The sequence below is a fragment of the Equus przewalskii genome, chromosome 3 (genome assembly GCF_037783145.1).
Source record: "Equus przewalskii isolate Varuska chromosome 3, EquPr2, whole genome shotgun sequence".
NCBI classification, from domain to species: Eukaryota; Metazoa; Chordata; class Mammalia; order Perissodactyla; family Equidae; genus Equus; species Equus przewalskii.
In genome coordinates, this window is record NC_091833.1 from 752,765 (window position 1) to 775,478 (window position 22,714).

General features: G+C 37.0%; 1 protein-coding gene across 37 annotated transcripts in view; it reads left to right on the plus strand.

Moving 5' to 3' along the window:
* Nucleotides 1-22,714, plus strand: part of PHKB (phosphorylase kinase regulatory subunit beta) — a 218,466-nt gene that overhangs the window by 951 nt on the left and 194,801 nt on the right. For 4 of the 37 annotated variants that reach the window (XM_070613575.1, XM_070613562.1, XM_070613563.1 and 1 more), the window contains one exon: nucleotides 1,343-1,455. The exons of 4 other annotated variants lie outside the window; for them this stretch is intronic. In XM_070613575.1, the coding sequence (XP_070469676.1) occupies nucleotides 1,401-1,455 (55 nt within the window). In that variant the 5' untranslated portion in view covers nucleotides 1,343-1,400. Of the gene's footprint in view, nucleotides 1-573; nucleotides 880-1,284; nucleotides 1,456-4,062; nucleotides 4,109-4,180; nucleotides 4,226-5,090; nucleotides 5,252-22,714 lie in introns of those variants that run through there. 29 more of the 37 variants (XM_070613572.1, XM_070613569.1, XM_070613578.1 and 26 more) reach the window with 16 other exon arrangements.

Genomic DNA, 22,714 nt, shown 5'->3' on the forward strand with positions numbered 1-22,714 from the left:
TCTTTTAAAGGATTGATGTTACTATATGTCCGTGTTGAGAGATGCTAATGTCTATGTGTCTAATCTAAGAACACGGGAAAGCTTAGGCCTAGGAAAATTCTCTCTGCATTTGGTTGATATTAAGAGGGTTTTTTTTCCCCCTCAGCTAATATGCCCCCATTATATTTTGGACTTTTCCCATTTATGAAGTTCTTAGTTGTCTCTTCTGCATTCTGCCTTTTTTTTGGTTGAATTTTGAATAAAGTATCTAATTTCATAAATCATACAGAAGAAATTCACCCAATCTTTGTTGCTAATATTTTTAAACCTTAAAAAAAGTTTTACATTTATTTATGTAGGATTATAGCAAAACTACCACAAAAGTATGAGAGCATTTTTCAAAAATAGTCCCTAGTACATTTTAGAGTCAATACAGTTACTTGGAGTGGTCACATATATTTTTATTTCACACTTTTTCTTGAAATTTTTGTGTCATGTTTGAGTTGACCACTAACAGTGTGTCAATATGGCTATAAAAAGTGTTATTGGATTGATAATATCTGGTCAAAGAGAGTAACTGGAGTTTTCTTACAGGGAACTGAATTCTGCCCTCAACATATATTTTTACAGCAATTTCTCCTTTCCTCTATAAGCACATTGGTTCATTTTCTTCTCCAGTCTTTGTTTCCTCTGAAATGCATGTCATAACAGTAAGCTTTGAAAACCTACCTTCTCTTTTTAACTTAGAAAAAAATTGAAATTTTATTTAACTATTGTTGACTGCAGTCACTTAAATGCAATTTCACGCGCAAAGTAGTTAAGTGCATGGTGTAAATGTGGGGTGTTCCTTCATGTTCACATCACAGTAGAAGGAGAGACCGTTTGAAGTCATCCCTCCAAGTGAGTTGAGATTTCAGATTCTTCCTTGGTAACTGAGGTGTAGACTGTAAGGTTTCTTGAGTGAATCATTGACTGACTGTCATTAAAAACAGTCAACCTGATTCCTGTTACTTTTGGAAGAGTATATACACTGTGCTGTTTTAAACTTGGACTAAGCTAACTCTGATGCAGATGCTGCTGCAAAATTCTGAGCATTGTTACATAGTAGCATAATCGCTTCCCTGCTCAATAAAGGATGTCACTCTTATGTAATGTGTAGTAAGCGGATATATTTCCTGTCTCATTTATATAAGCAAATGTAATTTATCAAAGAAAAGAAAATCAAGTTTTCAACTCATGAAAGAGAAAATAAAATTATAATGAACCTCAATTATTGCCTTTGTTGCACACTGCATCATCTTAATAACTACTCACACTGCTTTCAATTAATCTAATGCTGATTGCTCTAACCCTCACTAAACAGTTTTGAAAATTGCTGTAGTTTAGCCCGCGACGCTTATGATTAGAGTCAACAATTTGAAATGGCCAGCTCACCTGATGCGGTCGTCTCTTCTCCACCAGCTTTCTTAAGGTCTGGTAAGTGTGTAGACCCCAAAAGGGTCACTGGTAATTTTAAATACCTTTGTTTCTGAAAGTTCTTGTCACCATATGATATCTTTTTGGTTTTATTTCTTCTTTGGTGGGCCCAAGCCTGAGCATCATTTCTGCTATTATTAGGCTCCAATTTGCATTGTATGTTGAATGTGACCTGTTGTGTTGTTATGTGGGTCATGAGAAGTTCAGAGTGGAGTCCGTGCCTTTGTACTTGCTCTGTTTGACAAGGGGCAGTTTCTCAGTGTCTGGGAAACTCAGTTGTCAAATGGGTACATAAAAAGTCTCTTGAATTATTTTTGTCTTCATGCATAATGGAAATAACTTTTATACATTAGAAATTTTGGTCAGCATCCCAATTATTTACTCTTCATCAACTCCCCGTGAAGTAGATATTTTTATGTACATTTTCGTAGACAGGAAAGGGAAGCTCACAGAGTGAAGCAATTTGCCCCAAATCTTGAGACTATTGTGTTTCAAGGCCATGTGCTTGGTCTTCAATCCCATGGCTTCCTGGTGTAAGGGCTGGAGGGGATGTTGGCACAATGGCTCTTACACTGTCATGTTGGTAGGACCCTTTGCAAGCTGCATGAAAGCTGTGGAATTGCTCCCCAGAGGAGTGCCCAGGATTTTGAAAACAATTTTGAGGAGATTCCTGCATCCAGGAAAGACCATGTATGGACTCCCATTAGGAACCCGGGCCTGTGGATGTGTCCAGTTTTGCTTTACAGAGGAAGAAAAGGCTTCCTTAAGTGGCCACAGAGCTGAACTGAAGACTGAAGTCTTTAGGGCTTTTTTCTGCAAGTCGTGACCCACCTTGGGCCATTTAAAACCTGTGGTGTGTGTGAGCACTCAGGGAGAAGACTGTTGGCAAGAGGCTGCTTTGACTCTAATGTGCCTTAAGCAGAATATTCAATCTCAGAACTCATGAACAGGTAAATGTGAGAGGAGCCAGCCCAAACAGTGACAGTGAAAAATCTCTTAGCTTCACCATAACCATTCAGAATTGGTTCTCCCCTTTATTTTCATTTATATTTCAAGTCCTCTTTTTGGCAAGTTGGAGGAGGAAAATCTTGAAGAAAAGAAATAGGAAATAGCTTAAAGAAGAATACAGTTCAACAGGAGAAAACAAAGCTTACACTTTAAGAAGTGAAAATGATCCTTGTTTTTAGTTGTCATCTGCTAAATGACAAAATAGGATATGTAACATTGCCCAGTGATTTCTCGTTTGATCTTTAAACTGAGAGAAAAAAAGGGCAGAAAACTTTAGGCAGTCTGTTCTTCTTTTGAGCACCAGGCTCTTTTCCATCTAGGCTTTCATAATAAGGGCTCAGTGGGTTTTCAGCATTAGCAAAGTCCTTCAGCAGTTATGGGGAAATAGAATGCTAAAGATATGCTGTGATGCACCAATAGTCCTGAAAATTTCAAAATTTAAGCACTGTGCTTTAACAGTACATAGAGTGTTTGAAGGAATATACAAGGAACTTTTCTAGTACCATATTATTCAATCAAAATAGAATGCCTCAAGAAACAAAATAGAAAAATACCAAACTTGATGTTGAAGCCATTTTAAAGACTGATTCCTTAAATACTACTTTTCAATATTTATACTTTTGTGTTCCTCTAACTAAAAATTTAGTAATGACTATAAAGAAATACTTAAAACTTTTATCTGTTAAAATAAATACTCAGAGGGGTTTGCATTTATAGTTTATTTACTAATTTGGAAATACTGCATTTATGTTGGAAATGATTTGTTTTCTTCTATTGTGTTTCCTTGGACATTATCATTGTAAGAGAGTGTTTTATGGTGTAATTTCATTTCAAAGTCATTTTAAAGCGTGTGCTGGGTTCACAGCTGAGCTTTTCCCTGGTACTTTTGGCTAGAAACTATCCAGTGTTACCAAAAATGAAAGCCAGTATCTTGGTTATGGAAAATTAGTTTCCAAAGTACCCAGATTATTTTATGGATTTTAACTCCCTTTCTTCCTCCTAGATTTGATTCTGCTGTTTTTTCTTTGTTTCTACTCTTTCTTGAATTTAGTGTGTGTCCTGCGTTTCTATGCGTGCATGCTTGAGCTGTGCTCTAACTGCTACTGTGTCGGTATGTGCTGTGGTTGAATATAATTTCTTCAGTTCTGATTGCTTAAATCCAAAAAGAGATCTGAATGTCCAGGTTTTTCTTTAAAGAACCTTGACGTAAAATGTACAAGACAATCAACTTATAGGCAAATTCCACAACCAAAATGAATTAACTAATTATTAGGGAAGGAGTGTAGCATCCAGTACCTGAGATTGCTTTCATTTCTCATTTGACTACTACAGTTATGTAATATATTAGGTTAGCAGAGTTGGTCAGCTATACCAGTCACATTGGTACTATAGTTCAGTTATTTATAGTAATTGTAGCATTTTTGTGGTGAGGTAAGAAATGTCTCGGCATTTTCACGTTTATTCTTAGATGATTATTTTTAAAATTACTCCTTCTTAAAATGAATCATCAGCTTATCTCTATGCTGGCTCTGTAAGTTTATCAGCATCTCTCTGTGTTTATCAGCATGTGACTTGAGTTTTTTCCTTATTTCTTTTTAGGTTCTTTGATTAATTTTCTTTGATTTGATGGACATATCAATACCTGGTAAAGTTTTGTTGTCTATTCTGGGCAAAACTCAACTTTTTATTTTATGTGACTGACAATTTCTTCTTTTTAGGCATTTATATAGCAGCCTTGTCTTCACCCTAATTTAACACTCAGGTAATCAAAAAGGTTCTTGTGGGTTAAAGAGACCATAGGCCCGAGGCTTCTGGACTGTTGTGTGTCTTGGCCTCCTTTAAGAGCCTACGGAAAAAGTACACATTTGTTTTCTGCTATACCTGAATCTCATCCTGGCTCTGTTGTTTAGTGCCTGTTTGATCTTGAGCAAGTTACTTTATATCTTTGAGACTTGATTTCTTTCTCTGTAAAAATAAGGGTAGTAAAACCTACCTGGAGGGATTATTGTGAGGATTAAATAAGATATTGTAGGTAAAGCACTTGATATTTAGTAGCGGCCCAATAAATTTTATATCTTATCTTTCCTAAAAATGTGTCTTTTACAATATTGCTGGTATATATTTAGGAGTAGGACTTATACAAAAACAGACATGGTTGCTTATCTCTTTCTTTCATTTTGGTATCTACCCTCAAAATAGCCATTTGATTAAGAAAACTTGTCATGCTAAAATATAATTAGCTAGAATCAGATTACCCAGAATCTATCTCTCATTTTACGCTAAGTCCGTTTCGTTATCAATAATCACTGCAAGTCTAAAGAAATTGTTTCTGTAGTTTCCATGGAAACTTCTGTATGACAGCCGGAAGAGCAGTCATTATTTTATGTATAGTTAGAAGATATTTTTGTCTTATATTGGGTATGCGATGAATTCCTTGCAACTAGAATGGAATTTTCAGAAGCAATTGTAAATTGTATCCTGCTGGGAGCTCTGATCTCTTCTTACTAGGTCCTGCCCTATAATCTTATAAAATTTAGGAAATAGAAGCCATATGATACGGCTTAGCTCCCTTGGTATGAATCTCATTGACCTTAAAGCTTACTTTCTTTCTGTGTCATTATCCTCAGAAAAGATAATGCTTCAGATCTTGTAAGTGAAATGGTTTCGTGAAGAGTACCGTGGCTTGTCTCACTGCTTTAGATTGCTGCAGAAGACTCACCTTGTGCATCTCGAAAGCTGTTTTCCTCTTGCTGTTTTATCTTCAGTCTTCTGTGAAGCCAGAGAAATAGTAAGAGGAACTCCCCAGAATTCCTGGTTCTGATCCCGGTGGCTACTGAACATTTCCAAATGGGTGTATATGATGGGCATCTCAAAAGTAACCTGGCCAAAACAAAACTCTTATTTTCTAATCCTGTTTCTACCCCAAATATGTGCCTTCCTAAATCTTCTCCACCTCAGTGAACTAAACCATTGTTCCTCCAGCTACTCAAGCTAAAAATGTAGAGGTTATTCCTTATGACTTTACCCTTTTTATTCAGTTCTTTTGTAAATCTGTTCTGCTCCATCTCCAAAAACATATACCAAAATCTCTGTGTTTTTCTCCAGCTGTACTCCTACCTCCCTAGTCTAAGCCACTTTCATCTCTGGTCTAAACTACTGAAATAGCCTGGTTTCTTGTCATCACATTCTTGCCTCACTGCAGTCTGTTTTCTGCCCCACAGTGGGAAGAATCTTATAAAAATGTAAGTCAGATCATGTCACTTTCCTGTGATCCTTCATTGCTTTTAGCATAAAATCCACAATTCCCTCCCTTGGATGACCCTAAGCCTGCGTCTCTTTTCTCCTCATGGAATACCCGTCTCCTCCCCTACTGCTCTCCAGCCATGCTGACTTGCTTTGGTTCCTTAAGACACAGTTTTGTTTTCATTTGGCCTCTCTATAGTAGCTCTTTCTTCTGCCTGGAAAGCTTTCTATCCTGCTGTTTGGGGAGCTTCTTCCTATTGGTTGTCTTTTAGGTTCTCATCTTAAACTTAGCCTCCTTAGAAAGGCCTTTTCTTCCTGCTCAATCTAAGTGGCCCTCAGACACATCACTCTTGATTTTAATTCTCTGTCGTATACTTCTCATTATTTGATATTTTTCTCTTGGCTTCCCTGTCCCATATGATGGAATAGACTTCATCAGTTTTGTTTACTCCTGTATCCCTAGAGCTCAGAAGAGTGCCTGGAACATAATAAATGCTCACTAAATCCTATTTCTTATCATGTCTGACTCCTTCCCACCCCTTTTGAAAGAGTGTTGTAATGTGGTTGGTATATGGACTGTGAACTCATACAGCCAGGCTTAGATCCCAGTATGATACTTACAAACTGTGTGAATCACTTTTGCACCTACTTTCCCTCATTATATAGTGGAGATAATAGTATATCCCTTGTAAGTTCTAGTGTGAAGATGAAATAGTGTCTGAGAAGTACCTACTGGTTGTAGTAGTGGTACTAATGATAACAATTATAAGGTTGATGATGACATCAGTGACAATTTCAGTAGCTAATTTTCGTTGAGTACATAGTATAAGACAAGTAGTGTTCTCAGTGCTTTATATTTAAATCTCACAATAATCCTATGCTATAGGTGCTATTGACTATCTCTGATGAAAAAAATGGAAACCCAGAGAAGTAAAGTAGCTTACGTAAAGTCCCATCGCTAGGGTGCAGACTCAGGCAGAGCCGCTGCTCCTAACCACAGCTGCCTTCCCCTTCATCGTGTACAGTGCCTGGTGTTCCATAAACGAATGGCAGTGATTGTTTGCATCTTGGGAGTGTTTGCTGCTCTTCTCTCACTCATTTCAAATTAATTAATGTTTATTGGACCTCTTTGATGTCGTAGGAAGTTTGTAATATATGATACTGGTCTTAGAGAGCTCGTAGCCTGATGGAACTTCGTGCAGAGCTAGAGGTGACTTCAGTACTTTCACATACATACTGTATTCCTTCCAGTTGTTTCCTAGGTAACTTTCCTGCCTATAGCCATCGCCTCCCGTTGTACCACCTCTTTAGCCAGTCCATTCTACAAGTTCCTGTCTGGGTGATTTTTCTAAGAGAACTAATCCTGTTACTTCCTTGCTTAACACCACTTGTCAGCTCCCTGTCTCTTGTAGGATTAGGGTGTGACTTAACGGAAAGCGTCTCTGAAAGTGACATTTGAGCTGATGGAGGAAATAGGAGTCAAGTGAGAAGCTGGAGTGAGGAAAGTTCTAGGCTAGCATTTGGGGATAGATAGAGCTGGATATTTGAGGAGTACTGAGAAGGCCAAAGGAGAAAGCATTGTGAATGACAGGATTAGGAGAGAGAGGATGACTGGGATGGGCAGGGCATTGGGAGCCTTAAAGATATTTAGATATTATTATAAATGGAAGGGAAAGCCATTGAAAATTTGAAGTAATGGAGTGATAAACCTGAGTAATATTTTATGAAGATCCTCTGACTACTATGAAAATAAATTGGAAAGTGGTGAGAAGGCAGGATGTAGCCTGATGGCAGAAGCCATGTGTTACATGTCTCTGTCTCTATGTTTAACACTTAGCACGGTGCCCAGTGCTGGCACAGGGGCACTCAATCCATGTTTCATATTAAATAATGAATGTCTGTGAAAGCACAGATAATGACTCTGTCATCTGTCTGGATTTAGAAAATGTGGCCACCTTTATTACGCATTAGAATCTATCCAAAATTTCTAACGTATCTTCAGCTCTACAGACTAACTTTGAAATGTGGCCCAGTCAACAGAGGAAAATTTCCTGTGTGTATATATGGCAAATTCTTATAAATCTATATCTTATATTATTATAATTATCTCTGTTCATATTTGAAGTGGCAGATTGACCATTCTGTTTCTGAGGAATAATTTGCGAAGAGATATTTAAAATAAGAGCATGTTTTCTTAATTTACATATTTCTGTGAGTAATTATCTTTGCTTTGTGGAATCTTTCTATGAGTTTTTAAAGTTGTTTCTATCAGTTCAGAGATCCTCATGTTTGGATATGTTATCTTGTTTTTGTGGGAATACACAATGCAGCTCAATTTGTTATATCCACTTAATCCCAATTCTCAGTAGTCATGTAGCTTTGATGATAGTCATTTGCTCACTGACCACAAGGATTAAAAAAATAGACTAGCAGGCTGTATAGTTAATTATTGTAATTTGAAGGAATAAAAAACTATTTGAGAATTAGAAATTATCACTGGACTCTTTCTTCTGCTGCATTACACTATACGATATTGATATTTGTACCAAAGATGGTACCAAATTTAAGCCTCTCCTCAGTCTTATTTATTCTACTTTTTAAATATTTCTTTAGTATTCCCTCCCCTCTGTGTCCCTGCTGTCACTATCTTAATTCAAGGCCCTATGATGAATGTTTTAACCAAAAGTGGACTCTTGTGCCTAGGACTCACCACTTTTCTAGCAGTCCGTCACGATGCTAACAGAATTATCTTTCTAAAGTTTGGATCATATGACGTCCTTGCCTCAGCCTCCCCAGTGGATCTCTGTCGTTCAAAGGATGAAATGAAGACCTGGAGTCTGCTGTTCAGCATCCTCTTCTGTTAGGCCTCTGGATACCTTTCTAGCTTCATCTTCCACTTACGTTCTCTGCTGCAGTGCTGCTAAGCTATCTGCAGCTCCCAGATGGGCCGGTCACTCTCTTTCTGCCTTCTGCACCTTTATCGTGAGGTTCCCTGTGTTAAATAGCCTTTCTCTGTAAGCTTGGTGCACTCCCGTGATCTTTTATTCTGCTCCAGTGATCTGTGTACTGACTTTTGCTTTCCCTGAAGGGAAAGTGGAGGAAATCACATAGACTAGTCATCTACATTGTTATCAAAATGTAAGTTATCAGTAACATGTTTAGTCTTTCACACATAGAGAAGGTCAACACATTTTAAAAGATCTTTGTCTATCACAGGATAGACTTTACCTAAGATACCAAGAAATTTGAACTTGGCATTTAAATTTCAGGAATATGGTAATGAAGGAGAGTAAAATGATACACTTTTAAATGAAGTGATAAAAAATTAGCTTCCTAAATCTTGCCATGTAGAGAAAGTTCAAAATTTTTCAGAATAAGAAATGATATAAAATCTATTTCTATAAAAGTCCTAAATACAATGCTAAATATTGCACTAGAGAAAAATCTCTGTGTTTGTGTTAGACCTCTTCAGATCAGAGACTAGCAGTTATTGCATATTTAATTTATAGATGAGAGCTCTTATTCTTGTGCTTTGCAGTTGACTTGAACTAATAGAAGTAAAAGGAAGTGGAAGCTAGGTAAAGGGCAGGTTATCAAGTATAGGATGGCAGAAACACCTCATTTACACTGCTGACGTGGACAGAGTGCAGTAAGCAATACTAGAATTGCTTAGAAAACAACTTAGTATTTTGGGGACAATTGTCATTAAAGCAATATTGCTGATTTAAATGTAACCTTGGAAGCAGGTTATATGTTGCTGTGAATCTACATTGTTTTCATAATAAGAAATGAAACTTTCAAGAGAAGACCCAAAATAATAACTATATACTCATTCTTTTTTTTTGTTTGTTTTACCTGAGACCAAAAAAAAAAAAAACAAAGCAGGGCTGGCCCTGTCACCGAGTGGTTAAAGTTCTGTGTGTTCCTCTTTGGCGGCCCAGGGCTTGGGGGATCAGATCCCCGGTGTGGACCTACTCCATTCATCAACCATGCTGTGGAGGCGTCTCACATACAAAATAGAGGAAGATTGGCAGAGATGTTAACTCAGGGCTAATCTTCCCCGAGAGAAAAAAAAGGAAGATTGGCAATGGATGTTAGCTCAGGGCAAATCTTCTTCACCAAAAAAATCAAAAAACAAAAAAGGCATTCTTCAGTGTTTAAGTTCTTGCTCTTCTACTTGTTAGCAGTGTGACCTTGGATAAGTCACTTAAGCTCAGTTTTTTAAATCTGTGAAATGGGAATAATAATAGTACCTACATAATAGGATTGTGAGGAAATCATGCATATAAAGCTCTCAGCACAGTACTTTACACATGGTAAATGCCTCGATAATGTTAGCTGTTTTTATTATGATGTGGGTAATAATGAGATTGTTATATTGTTCTTTCCCTTTTGATCTCTTTGGTGAAAAGTGGATTTACATGTTTATGTTCAATCTGGCCTGCTGTATATTGACAGCTCCCATTAAGTGTGGTGGTCTGGGTGTACTGGTAAATTATATTAACATTGAGCTGTGTCCTTCTCTGGGACATAAAGGACAAAATAATGAGGTAAATTAAAATAAACCATCAGACCCCTGAAGAGGGAATCAGGAGATCTCCTTTCTGGTGTTAATCCTGCTCTTAATAGCTCTGCATTCCTGAGCAAATTGTGAATTTCTTCCATGAGTTAAGGCTCTTGGACAGATGCTTATTCATCTTCCTTTCTGCTTCAGAATATTATGGCTCTTGACCATTGACTGTCGGGGTAGTCAGAGGAGAATATTTATAGAGTTTTAGGGCCTATGCTGTGTGATTTTAAGGCAGATCTTACAAGACGGGAACTGGTTGGGATTGGGGAGAGTTGATGACATGTTATCTTTGGATTGTTACAGTATTTAAGGTCTTGAAGCAAGCCTCGATGAAGAAGATGTTAGTCTTGATGTTAAGCTATTTGGTTTATTCACAGTTTTACCTTCTGTGGTTTATAGAGTTGGATTTTCCTAAGACAACAAAGCTGCTATTTGATTTTGATCCCCTCTCTTTTCCTCCCTTCCCCTTCCCTCTCTCATTTTTTACAAGACGGAGTTACTACCTCTGTAGAGCCCTAGATGTCCTTGAAATGCAGATTCTGATTCAGCAGGTCTAGGATGAGGCCTGAGAGTCTGCACTTCTAGCAAGTTCCCATGCAAGGCCCTCCTGCTGGTGGATGGACTGCACCCTGAGGAGCAAAAGTCTATCTATAGCACCGTACTTGTGACAGCAGCAGTCCTTTGTAGCATCCTCATCTCTTCTCTGTCTTGTATTTTAGACCCTAGATCTTGGGCTCCAAATTAAGCTTCCTCATGTTCCCAATCTTGAACTTAGCCTTTGGATAAATATGTCATTATCGGCATCCCCGATTCCCATTAGGCACAATCTCACACTTTCTGTGTGTGACCATGGCTGTTTCTGCAAGCTGCCTTTCACTAGTGTGGCTCTCTGCCTCTGTACCAGTTTGCTGGTCTACTGCAGTCTCTGACTTCTGGCCTGAATTCACCTGGACCAAATCCTTTTAGTCAGCTGAGCCACTGCAGTTGGGTTGCCAGTTTAGGGCTTCCATTTTGAGGCCATTGCTGTATATTAATAGTTAAATTTTCCAACAGATGTTATTAGAAATGGCTGCATATTATTCACATTTCCTTCCAGTCTCTTTACCATACATGATTTCAGTAATTATGTTTAGTGATCCTTTCTATGTCTAGAGGATCATGTAGTCTCCATTTCAGTAGGCAGCTCTGCTCCACGACGTGACGACTGCCTCCATTTTCAAGGAGTTGCCTAGCCATTTGAATGGAATTGAGAGGCATAATTGGTCAGCATTAGAAGTTAAGCTGCTCCTCCCCGCCCCCGCCCCCAGCCGAGTTTATTTTCCGCAAGTATTTCTTTGAGAAACTGAAGTGCTGATTGCTTGAAGATCTTTGTGGGGCCGGGGGCAGGGGGGAGGGGTTGAAGAATCTGGCCTCTCATATCTCATGCACCTTATCTGAATGATGCTAGTAAAGACTGGTTTTACAAGTCTTTCTGTCCTAGTCATCCTTGTCAGGTAAGATTCAGCCATCTTATAGAATGAACATAAAAATGAGAATAGGTGCTTCAAGTAGTAGAATGTAATTTTGTGTGAAAAGAAGGGGAAACAAGCAGTCTTTCGAAGATCTAGCAAGTTCAAGGCTGATTTCCATTATGGTTTCCTGTTACAGTAGTAGTTTAGTTTCATGTGCAATAGTATAAGCTGAATACCTTAAATATCCATTGTCGTGACTTTAGTTTTCATTTCAATTTTTTGCTCTAGTAAAATCCTTATGACTAAATTATAATGCAAATTAGTACAGCAAAATTTTAGTAGTCTTAGTGTTCACCCAGAGTTACATTTTTTCAGTTTTGTATTACATAAAAAAACTGATAGTCCATAAAAAATATGGTGAAGTTAAGCTACACATAGAATAGACATGAAAATTTTTTAAGCCAAACTCGATGGTTTGGGTAGTGTATTGCTTGATGAATGACGTAGTTAGACCTTAAAGAATGCCTATTATAGTATTCCACTTCTACAATCTTAAATGTATTTATTAGAAGGTAGATTAATTTCCATTTTAATCTTTTCAATTTAGCATAGTGTGGCAGCCTAATACCTATGCTATACTTCTTAATGAGAGATTCGGTTCTCCCCCCAGGGCTCTTGAGTTTACTTTGTCTCCCCACAGAGACAGCACGCTTTTCTGAGATGTTTCACAATTGGGCCTGATTAGGCGTGGAGATTGTTAGTGACTTGTCAGTGAAATTAAGGTTAGCTCTGAATAGTCATGCTTCAGAAATAATTATCCATTTTGGTTATGAAATTTGATTGACGACCTGTCAGCATCACTCCTGTCTAGCGCAGGGTCGCGTTTCAGTGCCACCTCCCCCTTCTACCCTCAAGATCCTTCCTCTGACAGGGTTAGAGAAGGCCGTGATCTTGGTTTCTGACGGCTCCTGCACGGAGGCACCAAGCTATGTATAGCAGCCCTAGGATACTTTAATATCACACGTATAGCTTAAATTCCACTCAGTTGTCTTTTTCTGTTTCTTAAAAATTACTCGTTATTTAAATTGCTGATTTAAAATCACTATGTGGGGCATCCATTCTTGCTTTGATCAAGAGGACTCTGATGTTAACCTGACAAAAATCAATTAATCAAGAACTCCTTGATTTCTTACTTTGTGACCAGACCTATGCTAAGTGTTGGAGGAGATTCAAAAGTTTAAGAATGGGGAAGGAGGCAATTAGTATCTAGTATACCCTGTGTTAGTTTCTTTTCTTAAAATGTTTCATTTAAGTCTCAAAGGACCCTGTGAGATTGTATAATTTTCCCCACTTTACAGATGAACAGACCTAGCTCAGAGAGAGCCCAAGTCCTGGAAGTGATACCACTGTGATTTTGAGCCAGGGCTGTCTGTCTTCAGAACCCATGTTCTGTTCACGGCTTCTTAGGTTTTAAGACAGTCTCCATCCAGGAATTTCTTTACCCTCCGGGGGTTGATGGAGACGGTGGGAGAGAGCAGAGAGGCCTCTCTTTTACTTGATTGAAGCTTGGGTTTAACGATACTCACTATAGAGTGAAAGATGGCTTGTAAAAGACGTAGCTGGAATTCTATGCAAGAAAGTTTGGTCAGTTAATGAATTTATTGTAGGTGGGTCTTTACAGAATGCAGGTCATCCACACAGACCCTCAGGACAGCCTTCGAGCAAACTGCTGAAGTCAGGGTAGAGGGCAGGAAACGGCAACGCCATATCTGAAGTCTGAGGGTAGAGGGCAGGAAACGGCAACGCCATATCTGAAGTCTGAGGGTAGAGGGCAGGAAACGGCAACGCCATATCTGCCCTGTTTTACTTAGCCAGTATGCTAAACTTCACTGCATTTTGATGAGAAGAAAATTAGCTAGCATTCATGATCTACAAACTTTATGCTGTCTTTCAGAAGTATTTCTAGTTTTATTTTGGGTGGGAATATTTTTATTCCTATGATCAGCTTACTTTGCTAATGCATAGTTTATTGTGATTTTTTTGATTAACATTCAAGACTTCCTCTATTCATGCCTACTTTACAGAGTGTCATCAGGGCAATTTTTAATTAGTAGTAATAACATTCATATTAAATACATTGCTGAACTTTGCCAAGAAAGGAAATACAGACCAGGCTTCATCAAAGTGTAGATGATAAATGGAAATGGTTCAGTTCCATTTTTCAAATGCTGAATGGATTGAAAGTATTATTTCTGTAGGACTTGTGTAGAGTAATGTATGCCTAATGTCACATGTTTTCATCACTACAATAACAGAAGACATAAAAAAATTAAATATTTCTTGTAAAAACTGGCAATGATGTATAGTGAATTTTTTTGCCCTTCCATGTAATTCAGTTGATATTAACCTAAGACTCTATCATTTAAGTCTTAGAAGTTTGGAATTTAAAATTTTCACTGTAGTATAGGTATCAAATAATGACTCTGGGTTTCTCTTGAAAAATCTTATATATTCAGCTTAGTATTATGCTTTATAAAGTGGCCCCGTGTAAGGCTCTACACATTTATGCTCGTGATCAAATCATTGTTAATAATATCCTTTTGTGATTTCATTCAGGTTTTTCTGTTGCTCCTTTATGAGCAATAGAAATATATATTTATAATAATATATATAATATAAATATATAATTATAAATATAATATGATGAAATATAATATCACTCATAAAGGAACAATAGAAAAACAGAACAGAATAGAATAAAATAGAATAGAACAAGTTAAATTACTTTGTAGTCATAGCCTATGTTATTGATGAGTGAGTCTTACTTAACGTCATCTGCCCTGATGAATTATCTTAGTCATTGCAGCTGATTCTGAGTAACTTTTGGCAAATTTTAGCTGTCAGAGGGTATTAATTCCATTTGTTCAATAAATATTTATTAAGTCCTCACTGTGTTCCAGGCAGGCACTGTTGGCACTGGGGTTATAGCAGTGAATGAAACAACTGCTACTGAGAACATTTCATAGCTTGTACTGTTTCTGAATGCATTTTTTTTCCTTAAAGAGGAGTTCCAAAAACTTTTTAGAAAGATTAGAATTGCTGGAATACAGCTCTGACTTCACAGAAATACAGATTTATGGTACATTGTGGCAAGGTACTCAACTAGACTATAAATAAGAAAGGAAAATGAAACAGCTAATTGAGTGATTGGTATTCATAAGGTCAGCACATGAAACATCAACCAGATTTAATATCTTTAAATAGATTTTATAGGCCATACTCCTTCTTTAAAGGTCACTGGAAGAACTTAATACCTTTTTATTAAAAATAAAGTGGGAACAGTGAATGGCCTTTTCACATCTTATTTGTATAAGTTGAATAGGCAAATTTTACTTCATTTTTACAAAGTTATTTCATATTTGCCATTTCATATTTTACGTTTAAAATGTTTTTTTACCCAGCTTGCTGTGGAGAAACTTACAGACTTAAAAAGTTAAGGGTTCAGATGAACTGTGATCATAAATTATGGTTAAGTGAGTAAAAGTATATGTTTGTGTATATGTACATGTACGTATAATTTTGGAGCAGTCTGTTGTTTAAGGCAGAAAATGAAAGCAAGGATTAAGGGCTTTTAACTCTTCTCAGCCAAGCATTTCTATGAGGTTTCATGGTATTGGGAAAAGAGCACATATACAGTTTGTTTTCAGAGAGGCCCGTGTTCAAATTCAGACCAATATTTCACAACTTAACTTCTTTGTGCCTCAATTTACTGCCAACCTCCTAACTTTGTTATGATGATGAAATGAGACAGTGTATAATCTTGTATAACGCATAGGAGTAGGCATTCAACCTTTCCCATTTTAAAGAATTATACAAGTAGTAAATGAATACCTTCTTATGTAATATTTAGATATCAGGAATATATAGTAAAAATCACTGTGCTCTCCCTAGTAGTAATTACTTTTAAAAGTTTGGCATGACTCCTTCTAGGCTTTTTAAAGTACTTAGTTATCCATATATGCATATACATTTATAAACATCACACATGCATAGTTATTTTTACTTAGTTTTGCAACACATAGTATACTGTATGCCTTGTTTTATGACATTACTTTTTCACACTATTTTTTTTGGTTTCTCGTGATATTACAAATAGATCTACCTCCTTCCTTTAACTGTTTCAAAGTACTTCACTGAGTGGAGGTGTCATAATTTATTTGTTCCTGCATTGGAGGCACATTTATTCCTTAATGTTTTAAATTTTTGTGCATGGTGGAACTGAACAGTATAGAAAATCATGGTTTAAGTGTTTTTTCTTTCTTTTGTTAGGAGATATGATCTTGAAGATCCTCAAAGTGCTGCGTTATGTATAGCGTATATCTTTAACTATAAAAGTTAACTTATATCCATTCTAAAGTTAGTAAGATAAGTTTTTCAGTTTGTCTGATCGTGAAAGTTGAAGAAGTGGCGCTTGATCGTTAAACAGAGGGTGTGGATGGGGTAGGATCAGGAGATCGCCTGTGAGAATCAAGTTGAAAACTGGTTATCAGAAGGTTCCTGAAATTTATTTTTGTCAGCTTCTCTCTTTCTTTGCGTTCCTTCCTACCAAACATTGACTGCCGTCTACTATTATTAGATATGGTCCCTGTTACTGGTCAGCTTCCAGTGTAGTATAACACACAAATCAAATAGTGAAGATAAAATGCGTTGTGATAAGCAAGAGCTGTAATCGAGGTATTTGCGAAGTGCTGTATGGTTGCAGAAGACCGGACAATTAAGTCTGCCTGTGGGAATTCAAGAAGGCTTACCCCCAGTCATGTGCATCACCTAGTTCAATTCAGTAAATATTTACTGAGAACCTCTTGGTGCCAGCATTAGGGATACAAAGTTGAGAATGTATTGGAATACCTTGTCCCTTCTATAGTAGTGTCGTTCTAGTTTTTATAGGTGGAGGAATAAAAGGGAATTTTAAGATGAAGAAATTATTATCTGACGTTAATGATGTAATTTAAATTCCAAGTTGCTTGAAAATATATTGTATCATATTTAGATGATACGTAGGATAAACATATAGATTATATTCTGGAAACACTTGCTATCTTAGCAACTCAAAAATTAATGTTTTAATACTGATAAACCACAGATGTGGTTTGCATATATTTTGTATGTTCATATACAAGGCTGTGTCTTTGCTCTCCCATGCCTACCTGGTTGGCACCCTTCCTGCCTGCCTCACCTTCTCTGCATGCGTATATGAGTACAAGGAACATACACACCTCGTGAAACTGTGGGGCTGTTTGACTTTCCACAATACAAAGTCTTCAGATTCTGCTTAGTTCCGGAGAATCTTGTGTGGGCTATGTTGGCTCAGGGAGTTTGGTTCTTACTGCTTCCTTGTCCATACTCTCTTCTTCGTTTATTAGCCGCTGGACTTCAGCCTTCAAAAGCTGGACTCCTCAGGCTTTCAGAGGCTGGTTTCTGACTGAAAATCACAGCTCTTCACATGTGCCCCGTCTGTGAAACCAGCTGCTCTCTGAGAGCTGAGGCAGGAGCAGGCTCTGAAGTCGTGGTCGTGAGAACTGCTGGACTTCAACCTGCTCGATTCCCAGTTAGGCAACCGCTAGTAAACGCAGCGGGGATACTGAGTGATTCTTTCCTTGGGCTAGGATTCTACTCTCACAAATTTTAAGTATTTTTCTTCTAGAAACCAAGACCCATAGAAACATGAAAGTATGCTGTTTACTTTATGTTTTAACTTTGTGTCAATATCCAGTGTTGAGTGCTACATAGAGTACTTTTCTAAGAAAATGAATCTGTGTTACTCCAGGCAATGAGGATTTTTAGGGACATTAGTGTAACCACACATAAAACTGAGGATTAAGCTATTTGTAAACGTCATATGTCCATGATAGGTTTGAAATCTTGCATAAAATTTATATCTGTGAGAAAATATAAGTAGGCCAAATGCTACATTATTAGATACTAGAGTTTTTATGTAGCTTTTAAAAATTGTTGTATTATTTCAAGAGGAAATAGTCTATTGAATCACATAATTTTGGATGTTCCATGCTTATAATTTAGGATAAATGGATCTTTCTTGTCAATACTTGGTAACCCAAAAAAAAAAAAAAAGGGTAGGGGCTGGCCTGCTGGTGTAGTGCTTAGGTTCAAGTACCCTGCTTCAGCAGCCTGAAGTTGGTGGGTTCAGATCCCGGGTGTGGACCCACACTGCTCATCAAGCCATGCTGTGACAGTGTCTCACATAGAAAATAGAGGAAGATCGGCATGGATGTTAGCTCAACAACAATTTTCCTCAAGCAAGAAGAGGAAGATTGGCAACAGATGTTAGCTCAGGGCCAATCTTTCTCACCAAAAAAAAAAAGAAAAAAGATGATGGGACCAATTGGATCTTTTAAAAAGTATGAAAATCACTACTTACTTTAAAAGCAGTTTAGGGGGCGTCCTGGTGGTGCAGCAGTTAAGTTCGCACGTTCCGCTTCTCAGCTGCCCAGGATTTACCGGTTCAGATCCCAGGTGCGGACATGGCACCTCTGGGCAAAAGCCATGCTGTGGTAGGCGTCCCACATATAAAGTAGAGGAAGATGGGCATGGATGTTAGCTCAAGGCCAGTCTTCCTCAGCAAAAAGAGGAGGATTGGCAGTAGTTAGCTGAAGGCTAATCTTCGTCAAAAAAAAAAAAGCAGTTTAGAAAGCAAATTTCTAATGGATTAAATACCTAAATGGGAAAATTTATTTTTTACATAATAAAAAACTTAGCAGAGAATTGAGGTGACTGTATGTGTAATCGAGGGGTTGCCTTTTTAAACAGAAAGGAAAATGTGAACCAAGTGAGGAAAGATAGATATATTTGACTATTAAAAGTTTTTATATTGTAACATTGGTATACTAATGAAAGCTCCTGGGAAAATATTTGAAATAGAAATCTTAAATAGCAAACAAAATATACAAAGAGCTCTTAGAAACTGATGACAAAAACACTAAGAAAGCAATAGCAAATGGCAAAAGGATGTAGGCAGTTCACAGAAGGGCAAATCCAAATGACCAGTATGAAAAGGTTCTCAAGCTCACCAACAGCATGGGAAGTGAAAAGTGAGTAAAAATGGGATACTGCCTGACTCCTGTCAGGTGGGGAAAACTCTTAAAAGAATGGAGCACTTACATTTCTGGTAGGAATGTGAGTTGCTTTAGCCTTTTTAAAAAATGCCGTTTCCCCTTATTTTGTAAAAAGTACATTTATCGTCTAATTCAATACTGCTTCTGGGAATTTAGAGCAGAGGTGGGCAGACGTTTTCTACAAAAGGCCAGATAGTAAATATTTTAGGCTTTGCAGACCATATGTTTTTGTCACAACTGCTCAATTTTGTGTGACGTCGCTGAATGCAGAATTGGGAAGAGATGTGTTGTAGCATGCTGTTATAGGATATTTCCAACGTATAGATATAGATATAAATAAATTCAAGAGCATATTTAATAGTAACCTGTAGTAAAATAAATTAGGAAGCAATGTTTTGAATCTTTATTATCCTTGTTTTTAATAATTATTTAGTTGTAAATTTACATAATTTAATTTTCAGTTATGACTGTTTCATAACCAGCTCCCCAAATTCCTGAAATTTCACAGTTGACTCTCTCTAGCTGGTACCATCTGGCTGTAGTGTACTACTGGCTGTATCTATGTGTAACGATGTTTTGTGGTATTGTTTATAATGGCAAAACTAGGAAACAAATTATGTATCTACTGGTTGGGGAGTAGCTGAATATGTTATACTGTATCAACACCCTGCAATATATAGAAGCCATTAGAAAGAACCATTGCCTTTAGTGCTGTCCGTATGTATTGTTAAATGAGAGGAGCAAGTTGCAAGGATGAGTCTATTTCATGATGCCATTTTTATAAAACAAGCAATGACAGACTCTCTCCTCATTTATGCATATGTGTTTGATTATATAAACATGGAAAAACATACGGTTACCTGGGAATGAGGACAGAAGAGGACAGGAGGTGAGGTAAGGGAAAAAAAGAATAATGTCTATGATAAAACCAGCATGTATGTTAGAATTCCCTGTGTGCTAAATTTTATGTATGTTTATATATACTGCCTAAAGAAATGCCTGAGAGTAATGTACCAAAATGTTAATGATGCCTGTTTTAGGGTGATGAAATTTTGTCCTTTTTTTTTTCCTTTGGTGAGGAAGATTGGCCCTGAGCTAACATCTGCTGCCAATCTTCCCTTTTTTTTTTTCCCCTCCCCAAAGCCCCAGTACATAGTTGTACCTCCTACTTGTAAGTCTTTCTAGTTCTTCTATGTGGGAATGCCACCATAGCATGGCTTGATGAGCGGTGTGTAGGTCTGTGCCCAGGATCTGAATCGGCGAACGCTGGTCTGCTAAAGCAGTGTGTGAACTCAACCACTTGGCCATGAGACCAGCCCCATGTCTTTTTTCTTGTAATCTGAAAATAAATTATTTTAATTGAATGAGAAAATGAACATCCTATAGGACTTTTAAGGATTTAGATTTATAATAAAATTTCTATCCTGTGAAAGGGCATACTTGGGTCAGTGCTTTAATAAAACTTACCGTTGGTGATACACTTTCTTACCTAGACCTTTTCATGTGTATCACTTCAAAAAAATCTTAATAGGTAGCATCTTGTTTCATAAGACGTGTATAAGTTTTACAACTATGATATTAAGTATGTGTGCATGTATGTACATATGTATATGACTTCATGTCCTCCTAGATTTCAGTTATCTTCATATTTAAATGGCACTCATTTTTTGAAATTACTATTGTTTTCAGAGATTGCAGTGCATGAGTTACCTGTTCTCCAACCCCCACAGGGGGAGTGAATTTTCATGTCCTTTGTCTTTTAAGGAACTTGCCACTCTACTTTGTGTTACTCTTATTCAAAACCCTACTTTTCCTTCTAATCTGTAGGCATTGGTAACCTCCTAGATGTGTGGTCCAGAGTCTTATGCACCCAGTGTATGTATTAATTGAATGAATAAATAATAGTATTTATCTTAGTCTATCATCATACGTGGAAAAATGATAAAACTACTTCCAGGATCATCGAAGTCTTGATTAATAACATTTTCATATGTATTAAAGAGCTTTGAATCATGTAATGAAAAGTACTACGCCAAAATAATAGACTATTGATGTTTTGGTTTGCTGATCAGTTTTCTACCTTGAATTTCCTCTTGGATCTTTTTTTTTATTCTTCTAACAGTTGGTGTTTGAATTACCATTGTTGTTATTTCTTAAGAGCCCCCCCCATAACACTCAGAAACCTTCTTGGTGTTTTATAGAGCAAAATTCAGAAAATTTATGCCTTTGTTAAGTTTATACTCTTTCTTTTTTTTTGAGGAAGATTAGCCTTGAGCTAACATCTACTGCCAATCCTCCTCTTTTTGCTGAGGAAGACTGGCCCTGAGCTAACATCCGTGCCCATCTTCCTCAAGTTTATACTCTTTTTTAATATTGTTTCTGTCTCATAGAAATGTCTTCGGAAACTCTTTCTTTAATCTTGATAGAAAATAGCCCTTTCCTCCAAAGCTGTAATATTTCTTCTCAAGTAGCAACTTCTGCTACTGCTTCTTTTGTATTGTTCTCTGTCACTGTATCTCTTTGACAATAATGTGTTCTGAAATGAAGATGTAGATTGTTTTTTTTTAATACCAAGGGAACTGACAGGTATAAGGTTGACATATTTAAACTCATTTTACAAACTTGATAGCTGGTAAGTTTCCTTTTACTTTGTGATGTTTGGATATAGGCGTAATTCAAATGGGGAAAACATAGAAGGAAAAACTTACATTTTAAAAATTCATTTCATTTTGAACTCTAAACATTAGAGTTTTCTGTCATTTTGCGTCTTTTTCCCCGTTTTTGGGAAATCATGCTCCATTGATTGCTTTCTCCTGCTCATTTTTATTTGTATTGATGCTTTTCAGATGTCCAATTCTTGTTTAAAATGTTGCCATCGATTACTTTTCCTTTGACTTCAGGTTTGTGGTACTGTTCACCATAAATTGTGTGGAACATCCTTGTTTAATTGTATGCAGTTACTTCAGGAGCAGTGCAATGGTGATCACTAAAATGTTACCGTTGATCTAGCCAGGCTGTTCTTAATTCACCATGGGCTTTCTTTGAAGATACAGGAAAGTATAAGAAAATATTGATTCTTGGTGAATTAGGTGATTTTACTTTTATGCTTTTCTCCTATGCTTTAAACATCTTGTTTAGCTCTAAGTAGGTATTTATTTTATTGAAACGTCTGGTTTTCCTTTTGTTTATTTATTGTTGCTTCTAAGACATTCCATTGGCGATTTTTATTGAGAAGCAGATGACAGAATCATTTAAATCTTTTTTGGGAGGGGAGGATCACCTTAATGTAATAGCACTTTGAAAAATAAATACTTTTTCACTCCGGAAACCATGATACAATGTCATTAAAACAATCTTGCAAAATAAATTCACCCACCCTTATAATGCAGATGGATTTCAGTTTTGCATATTCTATTTCAATCTTTATCCGTATGCACATTATTGTTTTCCTACTTGTAATGAAAGTATATATGCAACTTTTGGTGATTTTATTTTTCTTATAGAAAGCAAAATGTTAGCTCTACTAATAGAGCTCTAAATAAAAACAAATATTATTCATCTACAACCCTTCCACACCAGCAAAGGTGTTCACTTTAATCTTTGTATATATGTATGTACAATTTAAAAACTGTGAAGATTTGTACCTGATTTTATTTTATTAATTATTAGATGAGCTTCACTGAGAATTTGTAAACTCCCAGTACTTGATACCTAAAGTGCAAGTCGTGGCCATACTGTTCTTCCCAACTGCCAGGCTGCCCAGATACTCATACCCACCCAGAGCTGAGTGGATGCATGGAGGCAGAGGGCGTGGCTGGGCGTCTGCCTCCTGTACGGGAGTCCTCATGCTTTCC